The sequence below is a fragment of the Helicoverpa armigera genome, chromosome 15 (assembly GCF_030705265.1).
Source record: "Helicoverpa armigera isolate CAAS_96S chromosome 15, ASM3070526v1, whole genome shotgun sequence".
Lineage (NCBI taxonomy): Eukaryota > Metazoa > Arthropoda > Insecta > Lepidoptera > Noctuidae > Helicoverpa > Helicoverpa armigera.
In genome coordinates, this window is record NC_087134.1 from 5293470 (window position 1) to 5313314 (window position 19845).

Sequence of the window (19845 nt, forward strand, 5' to 3'; positions counted from 1 at the left end):
GACTCTGGAACTGAATCAAATACTTCAAAGTAGACCTAAAACCTCAACCAATAATATGGGAAAAAGTTATTCGTAAAATGTAATATTTTTCTTTGTGCTATTTTTCTATTAACCACCGTTTGAAATACCAATATGATTTTATAATGGAAAAGTATTTTAAAAATTCTTTAGTTTTCCCACACATTTGTACTAATGAATGAGCATAGCTTGAGTATTTCATTGTAACTCATTATAACATGTATTTCATACCAATATAAGTATACAAGAGAAAGAAAAAATATACCTACTTATAACGTTAGCATACTATCTACCTATTGATATTTTCAAATAATTCAAAGAATCTGATTGTGAAGGCCTCACCATGAAGCTTGTTAGCAGAAACATTTACATGACATTCAACAATTTCTGCATTTCATTTTTTCCTCGTTCATGTCATTACCACGGCATCTGAACTGACAGAATGACGTACCAAGCAAATTACACTGACTGCTGAAGGCTAATTTGTGTAACCCGTCAGCATTTCCACGTGAAAAAATATTGTATTTTGTCAAGTAAATATGCTTCTTTTTCTATTGATGGGAGGTAAGCTTAAATTGGCAGATATGGTGGGGGGTAATGTCGTAGGAAGGTTATCAAATTGTAATCTTGTACTGAAGGAAAAATATAATCTTTGATTCCGAATCTGGCGGTGTAAGCCCCGTACAATATTAATGCTGTGAATGCTACTCAGTAGCAGTCGTTGTTACATTTCTACGTGAGACTATCACACTAGGGCTTGTTAGGTAATTAGTCTTGCACTCACACACATTCACTCTCTCTATCAGAAGATTCCGACTCAAAGGCTAAGTGTTGATAAATAATGCATAGTGTTATATTTAAATGGGAATCGAAAATATATTTAAAGAATAAAGGAATGAATAAAAAAAATAAAAAATCGGGACCTTTGACAACCGAGTAGCAAAAAGTTTTGAATACTTAACCATTTCAGGTATACAATGCCGAAAGTATACCTATGGCCGAACCTAATGTTTTATTAAATAATCTAGGGTTACAAGGAAACCTTTATGACTAAAAAGATAACATCGAATACGATTCGTAAATATAACATTATCATTTACTTTTCTAATTCTGTCAACAACAGAACTCCTGTCATTCAGTAATGCTTTGTTCGTTACTTCTAAAGAAATATTCCTTTATTACTAATAGTTCTCATTTTTCCTTCAACTTTCATCACAGAACTGAAAATAGAAAAGATAAATAGAATAGGAAATTAAAAAACCGACCTTCTATTTGTCACTTCCACTAAAGTTTTTTGTTAGCATTTCAATGGAGTTTATTCGAAAGGAAATAGCTTTTATTTAATCAAAATCTGGCCGCACATCAAACGTAATAAAACCGACATGTTTTCGAGAAAGCTTCACTAACAATCATAAAATGTTATGATATGATCTTACCCTTGAGGCTGAACATAATAACATAATGTATGTATGATTCCTTTGAAATTTACATATCAACTAAAAGCGCGGAAGCCTTGATGTCTTAATGTTATCGCATCATAATTTACATACTATTCTACATTTTAATTCGGGACGCCCAATACCAGGATGGTTGGAACTCGTTAGGGGAGGTCTGCGACCAGCACTGGACGGAAAATGGCTGACGTGATGATGATGATGACAACCAAATAGCGGCCTCTTAAATTGCCCTTCAGCTACATACCCGTACCAAAATACATTAATGACCGCAAGCTGCATTTAACTTACGGAAATATACCCAAAAATATGATTAATATCTTACCATCTTGACGAGGGTGAAACGTGAGCACGATGCCTTTTTCAGCAGTTAAGTAGTTCGCCCAGATTTTATTTATACGTATAGAGAAATATATGATAACTATGAATGGTGAGGGTAGCCTGTCCCTTCAAATCGGAAATGTATCGCGTTTGGATCGTATAAAAGGCTTATTGTGTTATCGGGTGAGGCCCAACGTGATACATGGCCACCATTCTATCAGTAAGTGTGATGAATAAAGTTTCAAACCGATAAAATTCCTATGCGTATAAAGGATCGTTTTCAGAACAGAAATCAACTTAAGATAGTCACAAAACATTAGACACATCTATCTTCTAATAATTGACAGAAATAAGATTATTTTTGATTACGTATGGCTCCAAACTTCAATAGACATATGTAGAATGTAAGTAGTAAGAGTGTATTAAATAATCTTGAGCTCAGCCTAGCGTAGAATATAGAATTCAAATGTTTGTTTTGAATGTTCAAGAGGTGGATACATGCTGAATGCAATCAAAGGAAAGCTGCTTAATCACATCAAAGTTTGTATATTATATTATTTGCACAAAAGACATGAGTTGGCACGTGTTTGTTCCGTTAATTCAATTTCTTAACTAAAAGACTAGTAAAGGTACGTGGGTGAACTGATTTGAATAAATGTGCTTAGATTAAAATTTGATTTGTACCATAATGTGTTAAAGCAGGAATGCTAGTAATTTTAGATTTTAATTAATCCATGCTTTTATACGGAAGAAAAAGATTAATATTATTTTACTAACTACTAACCAAACTAGCATCTTAATACATAGAGTGTAATATAGCGAGGAATATCCAATCAGATGTCGAAAATGCGAATATTTGAATATGAGATAAAACTGAATTAATCTCACGTCAAAGTTTCCCGTATTGCAAATAGACTGTCGAAACTGCCATCCGACTTCTCGGAACTTAATACCGTAGAACTCGATCATGCGATAAACGTTTGACAAACAAGATTAGATTTTGCAATGCACCAATAATATTCTGCTCAAAGAAAATTTTATATCATATTTCTCGCCTTCAGAAACCTCTCAACATCATCTTGAAAAACTTCGTCTTTATTTTTCTGAAATCTGTTTATCTGTTTACCCGAAACACAAAAATAATAAATACGTAAAAATGTATAATGAAACCGCAGTATCTGCCGTCGCAAAAAATGTTAGCGATGTGAAGGGATCAAAAGATTCCCTCGACTGTGCAAAACTCTGACGGTTAACGACTAACATTAATCCGGCCAGTTTAACAAGACCTCAGGTCTTGACACTTGATGTAGATTTAGTGGGTCTGGGTATAGCGGCTGATTTATGAAGCTCATCGGACACGAAGCGGCTCTCAAGTACAATGCATCGTCGTTATTCTGTATCGAAAGCGTGCTCTGAAGTGACTCAGCCACTTTAATGCTTATTAGATGTGCGAACTTCTTGCTGGGCTCTTTTGAATATGTTCGAAATCTTTCGAACAAGATGAATGACTCCTACGTCTGGTATTATAAACACATTCAACAGTAATTGGATGTCTAAGTCAATTTTCTACTGAATTAATTCAATAATGTCACGCATCTTTTATAAAAGTTTGAAGTTCGGTTACAGAGTTTAGTAAAAGATTCAAATAAGTATGTAATGGGGTATTAGTGTCGGGATCTATTTTCAAGAAGTTTTATCATGGAATGACAGTAATAATGCTGATAAATGGCTCTGAATTTTAAAGGGGTCGAAAACAAAGTATCTTTTAAGAGATGTAGATTTTCTGTAGACTAGAAAATTCAAGGTTTGTTCTGAAATGGTTATGAATAAAGGACCTGACACCCTTTCAGCTGACAATAATTTGATTGCCACTATCTGACTAGCCTTTGACAGCGCCGATATCTAGAGCCAATGCATTTTAATTAGATTTTAACAAAAAGGCTGGCGTTTGTCAAAGAAGAAAATTTTATATTTCAATCATTGTTCATCCTGTTTATTGGAATGTAGTAAATACTTTTTTATGAAATTAAGTTCAAGTAAAGAAAATTTTCACTTGAACAAAAGGTTTTAAAATTGTTTGGAGGTAAAGTTAATAAAGAAATTATGATTTACAATTAACGTAATTATTGTTTAGAGTTAACGGTTACGTTTAATAGATTGTCTTGACCTACAGCCATAAAATGTTATTATACAACCATATTTTTGAACAATAACGGTCGCTCTTTTTAATGCGTTTTGCTAATAAGCCATTATAAAAAAATATTCTAATAATAACAATTACAAAATTGGAAAAAAATTGTACGGAATCTAATACATATTTGAATTTGAATATTGAAGTTCTAAAATTAAATCGTAGAATTTATTTGAAAAGTGGCCGTCGCCATTCTAAGCGGCCAGTGGTACTTAAAGGCTTATCCTGAAGAAAATTCTTGTTTGTGTAGCCTTTAAAACATTTTCTATTTTAGACGCGGGTTCAGGGACTACTGACATCTGTTGCTCAGTTTACTAAAGTTTCTTTGAATTAAATTGTTCACAAATAAAAAGCTCAATTAGTATCCGGGCTTAGGTATCATAAATACAGGAAAATTTTGTGAACAACGCTGAAGAAATAAGTTTGAATTACTTTAGTTTTAAAACAATCAAATCGATTTTGCTACACTAACTTTGAAACATGTACTTTCTATAGGATTGTGAATCTCTTTAATAAAATCGGCGAATCCTTGAAAGTGGTTGCGATAAATCATACAACTTTAAATGAAAATCCAGTGAAAATTGGACGCAATATCTTTGTAATATCGATTGCGCCAAGGTTTTAGTTCTTTTGTAAGAATAGTGTAGGATTTTAGTACACTTTACACGTATATTCAGACTAATTTAATAATAATAGGAAAAAGGTACCTACCGTAATTTTCTAAAGGAAAAACTGAGAAGTTGTACATTTAGCAAAAGAAAAAATAAATGAGAATTACGCTCATTTCCTGCGTAATTATCATAGGAGCATTAATAAGATTTTTTATCGCTACAATTGCTAAGAAAAAACATTATTGAGCTAACAATGTTCTTGCAAAGTTTCTCACATTAAATTAAATTACTGGGGTGGTTCGTGCAAGTTGAATAAAATATCCATTATAAGGGCAGTAATTCTCCTTTGGCGTGCATAATGGTTGAAGGGATTAGCTATGAAGAAAAGGTTCAAAGCAAAATATAAATTGACTATGGTTAACCAATGCCATGCTACCGCGCAAGGCTGCCAGTGTATTTGGTACACCCCCGGTTAGTAGTGATGATAAGGATTTTTTGGCGCCATTTATAAATCTGGGTCTTATTTATTTATTTTATGTGTATATAGAATTATATTTTTTTAAATATGTTGTCAATTGACAATAGATACGAGTATCATGAAAGTTTAAAACTGTTTTAGGAATTTTATTGTGTGAGGTATTGACTGCCAAGTTGGTCTACAAGCAATCGCAACAGAAAAAGTATTTTTGACAATAACTTAGAGCTTCTCAATTATAGTACGCCGACTAGATAGATTCATGGCCTTTAATCAAAAATGGCAAAATGTGAGTGGGCTTATCTTATCCAAACATTTTTATATTCAATGTTATATTGGTTGGAATTTGATAGCCTGATGATCTTAGACAAGGTTAGTGCAAAAAGGTCGAGGAAATTGAAAGTGACCTACGCAGTGAAGTTCAGAGGAAAAACTTATAGTTATTTCTATCCATTAATTTATTTGCGCACTTTAAGTATATCTTTAAATGTAGCTAAAAACTAAACAGTTACAACTTACAACTTTTCACGACTTTTCTGAGCACTAAGGATCAAGAATTCTTAATTAAGTGTCACAGATTACTTGTAAAACAATTACCTTAGAAGTACCTAAATAAGAAGGACCTGTCTTAGACGTAATTAACTACTTCTATTGTTGGCCCATATCGTATTACAGTAAGAAGATTAAATTACATAAGTATTTAAGATTCACAGTGATTGTAGATAGTAATTGATAGAAGTGGGATTTTTAGAATATGAAGTATTTAAACTAACGAAAACTTTTTGGTTTTCAAAATCGCATTTGCCTAACTAACTTAAATGTATTCAGCATTTTACGATAATTTGAATATACTTTTCTATTTATCCAGCAGTTTGGATACTTAATAAAATCAAAACTTGTTTTCCTACCACGGTAAACGTGTAGCAACAAAGGTAAATAATCTTTTTCTTTTTAAAATATCACGGAAGCCGACGAAAGCTGATTGTTCCGACGTTATAAAATGGTAACTTTATTTATATAAAGGCTTTTTACTTCAAAGAGTTAATTACCATCTTCCTCAACTGATTATAAATAGCTATAAGTAATGGAAATGTGGCTTATTTAAAAAGTTTCAGCGGAAATGTTGTTATGGAAATTTTTATTTTTATAAATTATTCAGCAATATTGGGGTAAAAGGTTTTTGTATTATCGCAAGTGGAGGTGTTAAAATAACAGCATTATAATTGATGATTGTTTTGCGTGTTTTGAAATACATACTGTTCTTTAGTTATTCAATAGACAGGATCTCCTTCTGCTAAACAAAGTATTTTACTAAATTTTTTCCATCAAGTGAAAATATTCCTCTACAAGTTTTCACTATATTTTCCGTATACCTATTCGCTCACATAAAACCAACGTTAAATAATTAACAATGTACGCAAACTATCGTGTTAATTTTACCATAGATGAAGAGTTCTTGGATAAAATATGGCAGCGACTTTCCTTATGTAAAGCGCCTTCGATATATTCAAGGTGCTCTCAATAAAGCTTTAAGATTGCTTTTAAAATATTAAAAGCCAATGTTCCTGGCAAGTTCCTGGTGGCCTGATTAAATTTTGCATAATCCTTCTTCGTTGGAAATGAATTCTTAAAGACTATGCCCTTATTGTTTATGAATTAGTTCGTAGAAATAGTTTTAGTTTGTAGTCGATTGTTTATTTTTTAGAAATTAGCTTTGTAGTTTGTTGAAATAATCTTAGAGAAAGCGAGTTGTTTAATGAGTTCTTGTAATAATCAAGTGCTGTATACTTATACTTTCATGTTTATTTATACTGTTGCCGACCCGAAAATAGTTGGGAAAAGGCTCGGGAAATGATGATACTTAATCAAGATTTTATTAATATTGTTCGAAAGTTGCTTCCAATCCAAACCATGGCTTACACAAATAAAACTATATCTAAGGAATATAAGGGTAATAAATAAAAGAGATAGAAGAAACGTCTACATTTTCAATATCTTATAAATACTTCTATGTTTCACAAAACAGATCCTATTTTCCCCACAATGTGTAGCAAAACATGAGCATCAAAGAATTATTAAAATATTATTAATTTAAGGTATGGCAACCATCCCCCTGTTACCTTTCATCTGTTATGATTAATTTAGCGAAAACTTCACAAGGATTTTTTCCTTTATCTATATTTATTCCGTATGGATAGCCGAGGCTTTATATATTTTAGGCTACCGTAGCACTTTTAGCTGTTTAACAAAAACTTTCACGAATAAAATAAGTATGAGTTATGTTTCACTTGTGAATTAAGTTATTCACTTGAATCGTACATGTTTTTTTTGTAACACTGTCAGATTTTAACATGTATTATAGGCAGCCAAAGACTATAAAACCATAGCAGCAGAGTAACTACGGTATGTAATTTAGTAGGAATCTTTTTTATTTTTGCATCGCTTGGGTAATGGCAAAGACTACAAAACCACTATTTATTGAGATTTTATCGTCGAAAGAGCTTCACGCATTTTTTTTCGTTTTTAACATTAATCCAATCTTTTTGTGTCTGGAAAGTTAAATTAAATTAAGTTATACTTTAACAAACGTGTAAATACGTAAATTCATCTTTGAAAAAGGCCTCTCGAGTCTTTTTCTAGGTAATTTCTAATTGTCAATAAAGTCTTAGACCTAATTTTAAGTTCACAAAATAAAATGCTTAGTCAACGAAAATTAGGGAACTATTCTCTTATTTAATTCACAAAGCGTGATAGGAAAATCTTCAGTCTTGTTCGTTCGACGCCTAAAAGGTGGCTCGTCCACTTAAGCGGAACGCTAAAGGGTGTTAATTGGCAGAGAAGCCCCTCTTTATAAAATTATCAAGAACCCTCCTTTTTGGTTGCGCCATAAGTCTTTAATAAGCTGCTTTTATTATATTTCGTTTTGTTCATTATGTACAAGTTTTTTTTTCGCCATAATACCATTGACTTGTGTCAAGAAAAGGATGGGTCGAATTGTTGAACTTGATTTGTAACATCTTGCCTTTTCAGTGTAAAGAGTTGGGTTGTGTAGGTCATGTTTGACTAAGTCCTTTCCGTAGTTTGACAAGTTTTTCTTGGTGATGGCTGGAGAAAAATAGGTACCTAATAGCATATACGCGTCCCGTGGTAACTATTTCGTTGGTTCCAGGATAAAAAGCCAGCAGTCTGTTAGGTGTGAATCAAACTCTAAAATATTTTTTTAATTGGACCTCTACCTGGATTCCATTGGACATGGTATACTATAATTTTGACATAGAATTTGAGAATGGTTGTTTGCATAATAAAAGTAATTTTAAACTACACAATTATAAGGCTCTTTTACGAAATGTCAAATGCTTTCAACAATCACGGTTGCCATAGAACAGGACGAAACAAAGGTTGGAAAAGACACTCCATGAAATTCTTTTACGTGGAAGAAAATGCATTTTATATTATAAAAGCTAAAGGATGATCCTACACCGTCTGCTCCGAGTAAATTAAATTTCTGTACTGCATTACTTACACTCAACCATTATTAGAAATAATGACATTCACCGCTCGCTTATTGCAGACGCTGGCTTAATTGAATTCGAAAGTAAAGTTGTTTGGCTACTGTGAAAAGGAACGTTATTTTGTTTAAGTTAAGATATATGGACGTGAGCTAGTGATACAACAAAAATATTCAACAAAAAATGGTAAATAGAAAGTTATTTCAATTCTGTTCTTGTTTGCTAAAGTAGAGAAAAGTGTCAACGCAATCCCAGTTAGTCAATTTGAAGCACCATCGGAAAAACTAGTCAAAACTCAATCAATTTTCACCTACAAATCTCGCACAAAAGTGACTTCTCGTATCAGTTCGACAGCCAAAGTCACTTCATGTTCGTTCTCGTAATTACAAAAAAACCGTGGATCGGATCGTATTACTGAGTTGTCAGTAGGTACGTGGAGTGTGAACGAATGTGAGTTTCATTAGATGTCACTACGGTGCGGCGTACCGCGCTCTGATTGGCGGTGTGCGGTTGGGCTGTTTATACTGTTCATTTATCGAATGGTTCGTTCAATTTATGAATTTATTGAAGCTTATGATATTGTTTATTGGGTGTTCGAAAATTAAACGATAATTCTTTTTTTTCTTTATATATTTTAAAGGTTGAATTATATTAAATTACAATATTTAATTTATTATTGCTTGTCTTTCTGATAAAAATAAATTGAACGTGAAAAATAGGCTTTATGCCCATTAGTGACTGTTACGTTAAAACAACATTTAGGGGAGAGGGTGGCAAGATGGGGTACTTAAGCTTTAAAGGTCAATAATATAAAAAAATACATATTGAAACAATCATATTTATTTTTTAATTAACAAAAAATTATTACTATTCTAATATTTGGTGTCATTAGGAACTTTTGGCAACACATTTAAGAGAAAAAAATAAAAATAAAAAAAAGGTATTTTGCCCCGTCTTGCCCCATGGTGCTGGTAAGATGGGGTACCCCCCTGAGGTAAGATGGGGTAATGAGAATTCTTCACAGAGAAAGATGATTATTTGACTTGGCAGAACTCGCAGATATGGATGGCTTCGTCATCATCATCATCTATTCCTGCGCAGCTAATATGAGCCCACCTTCCACATAGTGAGCATGATATCCACCCTTCAATGGAAACGGAATATACTTCCTCACAATACATACATGGCGTGTCCCCCTCTTCTTCACTTTCATCTTCAGATGATGAGACTCTTCGCTGTTTTGCTGTTTTCGCTGATCGGTTATTCTTCTTAGATTTTTTATTTTGAGCTTTTGTAGTAGTTTTCTTCTGTTTTTTTAATTCATCTTTTCTCTTTTTTGCTTCTATTTTCTCTATTTTTTTCTGTTCAGCCTCTTTTTTTTTCTGGGCGATGACTTCTAATTCTTGTTTGTAGGGAGACGACGTGATAATTGCTGTTTTCCCACGCTTTTTAGCAACACGAAAGGATTTTTTAGTAAGCGGAAGTGGAAAGAGTTCTTTTGGAGAAGTCAAAACAAAGCTACTGTCGCTTTTACCGCATCTGGGCACTTTAGCTGGTTGTGATGTCTCTGGTTCCTGACAAACAGGGTTTTCAGCTAGTTCTAGTGACTGCGTCTGCTCGTTGGATTGATTTTGTTCTGCTTGTGATGTATTCGGTTGGTCTTTAGTTTGATGCGGTGCCGATTCCTGATAAACTATCCTGGGACTCCAGTGGGAACACCCTGGCAAAGAATCATCAATTACGTCTCTGCTAAAAGTCGCAGAATTATCAGCTGTTTGTACAGCTACGGTGTCTGAAGTTTGGACGCTAGTGATATTGCTTGTATCTTGAAATACTTCTCGGTTTGTGGAAATTTGACTTTCATTTAATTGGATCTCGGTTGTCAAAGAAGGGGCAAAATCTGTTTCAGAAAATACGTTTGGATTATAGGGCCAAATCCCACATTTACGAAATCCATTTACTGCGGTAGACATAGTGGCTGCTTGAACAAAAGCATTTCCAAATATTTCAGCGACTTGGCGGATTGTAACGACTAGTCCAGGGTTAGAGCGCAGCCAGGCTGTAACGGCTTGTTCATAATAAACGCTCAATGGCCGCATGAACGCAACATCCGCTACTTGTAAACGGTGTGTCGTGTGTGGAGGAAAACACAAGATTATAACACCATGAGCTCTAGCTTCATTGATCAGGTCGATATTCTGAGTGTGGGTGCTGTGCCCATCCAGCAAAAGAAGCACGGGTCTCTCTTTAGATGCTCCACTGAAAATCACAAATCTCTTAAACCATTGAAGGAACAGCTCGGAATTAATCCAGCCCGAATCACTACATGTGCCCCAAGCACCAGCTTGTGAATTTACCATCAGCTCTGGATTATTCCTTTTTCGAGGAAATATAAGCATAGGTGGCATGTAATTTCCAGCTGCACTGAAGCATATTTCGACCGTTACCGTCTGTCCTCGTTCTGCTGAAACTATGGCCCCAACTTGTTTCCGTCCTCTTTTAGCGATTATCTTTGAATTTGTCTTTGGGACAACAGAAACCCCCGTCTCATCACAGTTATATATACGGTCAGGAGTTAGTTGGTGCTCATCGTATACGTTGCCGAGGAAATTGAAGAATTTTTCGACTGCAACTTTGTTAAAACCAGATGCTCTGGCAGCAGAAGTATTTTCAGGCTTTCTAATCGAAAGCTCTGGGTGTCGTTTTAGGAAGCCATTTATCCACTCTCTACCAGCTTCTTTTTTCTCATCGTTGAATGGATTAGGCTTATTATTTTTATTTGCTAACTGGTATACTAATGTCTTTACATCTTTAACCGTAAGTCCATATAACCTCTCTTCCATTTCTAGTAAATAGGCACAAAGCTCCTTCTCTTCAGATAAAGAAAAAACAGGCTGCCTAGGACCCAATGGTACTTTAATTGGTATGGATAAGGGTAAGTTTTCTTTAGATGTCTCATTTAATAGTGGTCGAGCAGCCTTAACTTTTCTCTCCAGTGTCGTCTGTGGCACATTAAATTGTTTCGCTGCTTTATAATATCCCATTTTTCCATCCAAAACCGCTTGAACAGCTTCTCGCATGGACTCTTCGGACCACGACCCTCTGTCAGTCGTGCGTTTGTAGTCACGAACCATTCTAAAAAGGTAAACTATAATAAGCTGACAAAAAACATACTATTTTTTACGGAAAACAAACAAAAATAAAATTATTTTCATTGGGGGCAAGATGGGGTACCCCGTTGCCCCATCTTGCCTGCAGAGCTATTTTGTAAAAAAAATAACGAATAAAATAAACAGCTGACAATCTTAAGAAAACACAATGCTTACCTTATTATAGGTTAGTTTAAGCGTCAATCACAGCAACACCTCACCAGCTAACGTTATTTAACAAACAACAGTCACGTGTCAAACCTAAACAAAATATGATATACAATTTGCAGTAAAACACTTTTTTTGTTTTTTTTTCGACACTGCGTACTTGTGAACCGCGAAACGCCGGTCAACTGACAAGTGTCATGGCGACGCGTCGAACGATGAATGAACGAACGTGATTGGTCCATTTGAACTGTGAATTTCGCTGGGTACCCCGTCTTACCCGCTACCCCGTCTTACCTCCTTGTCCCCTATCCTACTATTTTTATATTAAAGTAGGAAAACTTGTCACAAAGCGTAAGCTTAAAATACCAGGAAAATAAGTTGTATAATAGAGAAACAAAATAAAACGCTTTTATTCCACAAGACCATGCTCGTGTGTAAAGAATTTTTATGTGTGCCGCGTAGCAAAAGCTTCAAGTCCACTCTAAGCCTGTGCTACAATAATATCAGCGCTCTGTGGCGCTTAAAACTATCATAGACAAGATTTTCTGCGATTAACCTTATTTTTATAAGTTAAGAAAAGAAACGTTGCATACGTTCGAAATCGGAATGAAAATGTTCTTCGAATGTTCAAATTCAAATACGGAATGTCGTAACGCGTAATCGCACATTTCACAAGATATATTTAATATCACGAACTGCCATACACATTGTGGTATGTTAACATTATATCTGGTATATTTTTATATATATTTACCCGGCAATGGAATTCGGCGCACATTCAGAAGGATACAAAGAGTAACCTTAGGACTGCCACTGACATCGTTAACGTTATAAATGGAACATTCGAGATTTTTCAACAACAATGTTGGAGCTTCGCGAGGGGTGATCTTTTTAACAGTTCCGTAATGCGAGGTTATTTTTTATACAATTTAATAGGTATGTACCTAATAGATTTCTTTTAAACGATGTTGTTTGAGTATCACGACGCATAAATTTGCATATTAAATGTAAAAAATCTAATTAGACTGATATATCAGCACTTTTGAAACTTCAAAAGACAGCCTCCAAAATGCCTACTCTTTATCACTTTCTGTTTTTTTTTTTTGAAAAATAAGTGGCGCAACAAACTCCATGGCCGCCCATGTATGTCTACTAGGTTAGAAAAACTAAAATTATACAGAACAAGTATATACATTGTGTAGATTTACTGGAAATCAGTGTAAACGAAAAAACTAAACTTGCAAATTGTATTATTCCTAGGTGTCACAGGTAGCTACACGTATGAGATTGAAATTGATGGGGATTTTCAGAAATATCGTTAGTGGTGACTTCTAAGCTTGACATATTGAATTTCTGGTTAGAGCTTATTCCTAGATCATGCTATTGGCTTGCTCTAAATTTCTCGGTACCAGTCAGGGGCTAAGATTTAGTTAGTTGATGACAATGAATTTCCTTGATACATACAGTCATCCTCCGAGCCTTTTTCCCAACCATATGGGGGTCGGCTTCCAGTCTCACCAGATGTAGCTGAGTACCAGTGCTTTACAAGGAGCGACTGCCCTGCCTGACCTCCTCAACCCAGTAACCCTGACAACCCAATACCCCTTGGTTAGACTGGTGTCAGACTTACTGGCTTCTGACCACACGTAACGGCCGCCAAGAATGTTTACCTATACATACAGTATAGAGAACTTAAGCATAAGTAAAAAGTACAATTAAACTTTACCTGATTAAAGATTGTTTAAACTTCTCACATTTAAGGATATTTTTCTTAAGTGCTTTTTAAGAAATTGCATCTCTGAGAAATGTGATTGACATTTACCTGTATAGTTTTTACTAAGAAAATAAATTATTAACAGCTTAGTATCTACTTGCTTATATAATTATATTAACAGCAGAGTAGGTACTTATATACATAATTATTAAAATGGAAATAGACTGAATATAGGTAATATCAAAACGATGCCCGCGCGATTAAATTAAGCAATGCCCACGCATATTGCGTTATTTCTATAATTAATATCAGTAACGTTTGCTTCCGATATTAATGTATGTATCTGTTTCACATTTATTTATTATCATCAAAGGCTTCGTCTTCTTTGAACAGAATTTTATATCGACCTTTGTGAAAAAATATCGTAAATACGAGTTTTAATTTCTCTCTTCGTTTTATTTATGTCTTCATTTTTCCTTCAAGCTTACTGTAGGTAAGTAGCTACCAAGGGACCTACATATTTACCTATTACCCAATTTAAATATGAATTTTAGGAATATTGAACCAAGAAACTGAAATTTCTTAACGAATATTTTTTGATATCTACTTTATTTCATTCAATCGACCATTCATTTAATCAATTCGACCATTTCATGAAGTGGTCAAATCTACGATATGGCTACGACATTATATCCTCATTTTTTTTTCTCAGGTATAAATCTTAAAAGCATTTAATAATTGTTTTATAGCATTGCAGTAAGTATTTTTCACCGATTACTATTCATAATATTGATTCCAATATCTTAAGATTCTCTTGATAACATGTTCAGACTGTACCCCGATATACCCACCTCATCAGCGGTTAATTATTTTTTAATTACCAGCCGCCATGTTGGATCCAGCCATCATCCTTGTAATAATGTGATCATCGTTCTGTTATCAGGCTCTTAACATATGAATATTTAATGTAAGCGTCGTATTGGATGTAAGTTGCGTTTTATTATGCAAAGAGGCAGTCTTGGTTGCTTAGGTTTCTTGTTTCTTGGTAAAGGGGAAATCTATTAGTAAAATGTTATTTTAAAGTTGATTGGGAAAACAAAAGTGGAAGTTATGGTTTGCCAATGACAAGAATTTAGGTACGTTTTTTCTAATTTTTATTTCGTGTATATAATTAATTCAGGTTAGGTTCATAATATTTCGATAAGTCCCAGTATAAAAAAATGAGTGCATAAAAAGCTATATCAATTAAAATATAGACCTTATCGAAGTGGACTTCTGAATGCAATCTAACCGACTGATAATATTATCTGTGCTAAATTAGATTCAAGTGCGTCCTCAAAAAGCTATGAATTTGGGACACATTTCCATTTTATATGCGATAGCATTCCATGGCGAATTTTCTTTGATATGGTTTTGTTTTTGTTTTGTTAAATCAATCAGGTTTTGTTTTGTGTTCCTTTACAAAGCCTCGTCAAAAGTAACGAGGTTTTGAGTTACATTTATTATTCCAGGAAAAGAATGTAGGTAGGTATATCTATCCTAACTATCAAAAACACAAATTGATAAAAAACAAAATATTGTGAAAATAATTCTGATGACCGTTTTGATCAAGCATCTGTGCACTTATCATTTCAATCATAAGGTACAACCATTTAAAGCTCTTACTTTAACGTTAATTACATAATTTTATTTTAAAACCATATCATCAAATTCCTTCAAAATCCTCCACGTAAAATGATTAGCTTAAAACCTATTCCAGTCCATTACCCATTAATGTACGCAATTAATATCAAAGATCTTCCAACAGATACACGCGCGCAGCCTCTTCGTAACAAGAAGTGTTGTTATCTGTACAACAAAGTTATTGGATTAATCTATGGTTCTTAGCTATGTAGGTAACGTGTAATGTACTGCAAACATGCCTGGATTTTCATGTTAAAGGAATTTGTAGTGGAAATTGAAATAACTGGGATATTGAGTTTAGAATATATCATTGTGATAACAAAGTATTTGTAGCGTTATGATATCTTGTCTGTTCCAGCCTTTTTATCGTCCCACTGCTGGGCACAGGCCTCCTATCACGCGGAGAAGGATTGAGCGTTAATCGTCTTGTTAATTATAAATATTAAAAATTCTTATATTAAACAGTAATATATTACTTTGTAAGAAAAAAGTTTCGATAAGCCCTCAGTGAGCTCTAACTTTGTCAATATCCTAGAAGAACAACTCTATCTCAAGAAAACAATTGACTGTTGCAATAAGAACACATTTGTTCAATACGGTAGTTTCCAACGAGTCAAATTCATTACTTTTATTTAACTGTCAAAAACTGTCACTTTCTTTGCAATATGTATGTAAGCGCAACATATGACGTCACAGATTTTTCACATCAAACTGGATTCTTATTTAGCTTATATTATCAATAAAAAAATTTAATCAATTATTCCATCAAAACGATAAATGGAAGTGACATTATTTTTAGATGCTTCACTAAATGAATATGACAACGTAATTTATTTTTGACCTAGTCATCCACCCAATTCAACGTTGGCACGTCCAGTGTACATGCATATACGCGACGAAATAGAGAACTCAGTGTAAATTGGTGTAAATGTACTGAGTTTGACACTTCATTGACGTTTGTTGTGACATACGGCGATGTGTATAAAGGGCCTATGTATTCTGGACGTAACATAATATTATCATTTTAAAGTGGTTATTCAATATCGGTGGCATAACTATGAGCATATACATAGGTACTACGTATATCATCATTTATCTGATATCCTCCATACAATTTAATGGCATGCTGACCCATTGACCTTTGAAGTCTCAGGGCTGATATAAATTGAAGTTCCTAACCTTGAGGAACTTTGTCAATATATGACAAGGTTGGTTGAAATTCCTTTTAGTCTTCACTAAAAGCTTGCAAAATGGAGAATTATTTACATAGTAAAATGTGTGTGAAGTTTGACTGTAGGCTTTATTTATGTTAACACTGGTACTATTGTATTTTATTATTTGTATTAATTATTTTCATCTGTATTTCTGCAATATGGTGTGTTTATTTGCTCGCGAGAGTCCTGATTAAATATTTTATTTATTAAGTCAGTCTGTGTTGACATTCTGCAAATAGCTATATATTGTTATTTAATAATTGTATGAATTAATACATCTATTTGGGGTGTCAATAAAATAAGTTAATGTTTTGATTTAATGTATGAAGATAGTTTTATATCACATACTGTGGTGACAAGAGTTACTGCATGATTTCTGGTATAAGTACCTGCAACAAGACACAAATGACATTAGTTAAAATTGGAAAAATTATGTGATATAAAATAAGATTAATTCAGATGCAACGCAAACATGAGAGAAATCTGTTCCCATTCTTGATTCTCGAATATTCTGTGGACTATATAATCGGGACAACTGTTGCACCTTTATGATCGATCAAAAGCTGTCAGCGTAGCTGATAAATATGCTAACTACTTTCAAATAACGAACAGTCTACCGACCATAGACTGCAGTAGCATAATAAATACTCCGAGAAGAAGACCTTTTTTTGGGAACGTCACCAAAAAGTTATACATACGTTATTTCAGAATATAGTTAAACAAAGACAATTTATATAGGCAGAACGGTAGTTCCCAACAGATACAATATGTACGACGCGACTGGATCTTTTGTTAAGAATTTAAACCGCGGACTGGATTCTATTCAGTGTTGGATACAATGTAAACTTTTGAAGTATAACTCGTGTAGCTGATGTGTTATTGTTTATTTTCTTTATTTCATCGAGGGATTGAAAGAAGGCGCATTGTATGGAGTTGGGTGCGCTTTTGTTGTAGTTGATGGTTTATATAATTGTTATTAGCTGTATAAATGACAGATGTTAGGACCTTAATAAACTAGATTTAAAGTTAAAGTTTATTTAGTCTTCTCACGCAATTGATAAGAAATATTCCTATCAATATTTTTATTAAATCTATCACTTACACTCTAACCTAACGGAAAATTTCCAATCTCCTTCAACAAAATTTTTATACGTCACAACATTTTTGTTGCATCAAAATCTAGACCATCAAATCCGTTCAAAAATAGCCCAATAATACCTGACTCAAGAAAATCTATTGGATCACAATAAAACTATTTAATGTTGATGTACCTATTTCTAGGGATCGGCGTACAATGGTGGGCTTGGCGTTCGTCCAGGAATCCGCTCCGATATTTGGATCTGTCAGACAGTTCGCTGCATATCTGATATTGTAAACTTGTAAACAGTGGTGCATGTTTTGATAGATCTACTTCCACTGCTAAATGTGATACAGGGGAAAAGTAGGCCGAATGTCTTATGTCTTGTTGCTTTTGTCTTTGTACGTGTCAAAACTCTTTTGAAAATAGTTTGGTTCTAATTTTGATTTTGCTAAGTTTTGTTTCCTGAGTAATTACATTTTAATTGTTGACATGTTGTCGGAGCATTTTCACACTGGCGATTTTTCTTGCGAACTTTGGATATATGATAATCATAGTTATTTTACGGTAAGTGATTGATTAGAAACAAAAACCTCTTTTGATCCCTTCATGTTTTTACAGACGCATTTCTGGAAATAGTAAAAATAAGTTTGAGTCATAAATTAAGCACGGCACCTACCTAATTAACTAAGTCGTAAATAGACAAACAAAAACAAACTTAATTTATTAAAATTATGGCTCTTTTTTACTTTGTCCTTTCTTTACGACTTGAACAAACATTACAAATGCCATACGATAATAATATAAAAGTTCACAAAGTTACCCAAAACATAACTTCAGCGATAAACATAAGATAACGTTTGATCCTATATTGTTTTCAGACATGTTATATTAATTCCGTTAGGTACCCCAAAAGACCACAATTGCTTTTTTGTCGTGTTTACCGAAAGAAGTTTTAACATCATGCACACATCTTCATAAATTAACGCAAGTTCACAAACTTCTATACAATTACAATAACTACATAATTTCCCGCGATGTTTTGTTAGCAAAGTCGAAGGAAGCTTAAGTTCTAAAGTAGAACATTTGCATGGTTAATGACTGCGAATTTTAAATTAGAATAATAAATGAATAAAGTATGAAGATTCTTCAGGAACGAGCAAAAACAAAACGTCCCTCTATAATTTGAAAATGGAACAACTTCACATTGACAAGGGAAAAAACAAACGAATTTAAATTCTTTTTTCGAAGTGTTGCGTTGACAGCGGCCAGTTACAATAATTAATTTGTCAATTTACGACGCAAGTGTACCTTCATGGTTCGTTTACGACGTTTACATTGCATTGGCACTACAAACGAGTACTTGCAGTATAGCAGTTTAACGGTCGACAGTCATTATATACAAGCTTTTAAAGTCGGCTCCCAACTGTGTTTTCCACCATTTTGGTAAAAACAGTTGCTAAGTCATTTTATTCTCGTTTTGAAACTTATTTCATATAGCAATCATAAACAATATAGTACTTAAAGCGAGTCAAAAAGTTGTTCAGTGTTGCAATGTGTGAAAACAAAAGTTTACTGTTTTCAAAGCCTGAAACATTAGAGCAAACTCATTTCATCTTAGGTGTAAACAAAACAATATAGAGAACTTAATATTACTTTATTCCAAGTGTTTTGTTCTAAACTTTGTCTTTAATGTAAAACTTTCGTGTCTTTATTGTAAACAACGGTTGTGACAATTTAAAATGTAAAATTATGAATGTATTTTTGTTTTTGGGCAACACAAGAGTATTTGAAATTCGAATTTGAATTTATTTCTTTTGCTTTCGTTCAATTATGGAATGTTGAACTTCAAATCAAACTTGGAACACCGAAATGTTATTTTTATTTTTTTCTTTTTTACAAATGGCAGTGACAAATTAGTAGTGAGAGTGCTTTTAAGTAAATGTTTTGTTTAAATTGTCTGTACAAGTTGTTTGAAGGATAGAGGCTAATTGCTGAAAGTGTTTGCCATTGGAGCTTTTAGTCTAAGGATAGTATTATCTTACAGTCTTAATTTATGAACAAGGTTCGTGTAACCCAATTTCAGTTAAACGAACTGATTTAAAATATTTGACCCAACCGCATCATGACATTTTAAATAGAAAACAAATGTATGGATAAAAGTATCGTGAATTTTGTGGATGAGAAGTATCGCCTCGTTATCAAAAAATGCAAAGAAAATCGCTCACGGGATAATTCATTCATTCATTAACACAACTCT

The 19845-nt window shown here is 33.6% G+C and overlaps 2 protein-coding genes across 4 annotated transcripts in view; both read right to left on the bottom strand.

Annotated features, from left to right (window-relative positions):
• LOC110370558 (diuretic hormone receptor) overlaps positions 1-19845 on the bottom strand; it is a 167572-nt gene that overhangs the window by 102314 nt on the left and 45413 nt on the right. The gene's annotated exons all lie outside the window — the stretch shown is intronic.
• On the bottom strand, positions 9404-12186 carry LOC110376172 (tigger transposable element-derived protein 6). The gene is made up of 2 exons (XM_021334563.3): positions 11906-12186; positions 9404-11714 (listed from the first exon to the last, which is right to left on the bottom strand). Exon 2 carries the CDS (start codon positions 11711-11713, stop codon positions 9614-9616), a length of 2100 nt encoding a protein of 699 aa, XP_021190238.3. The 5' UTR covers position 11714; positions 11906-12186; the 3' UTR covers positions 9404-9613.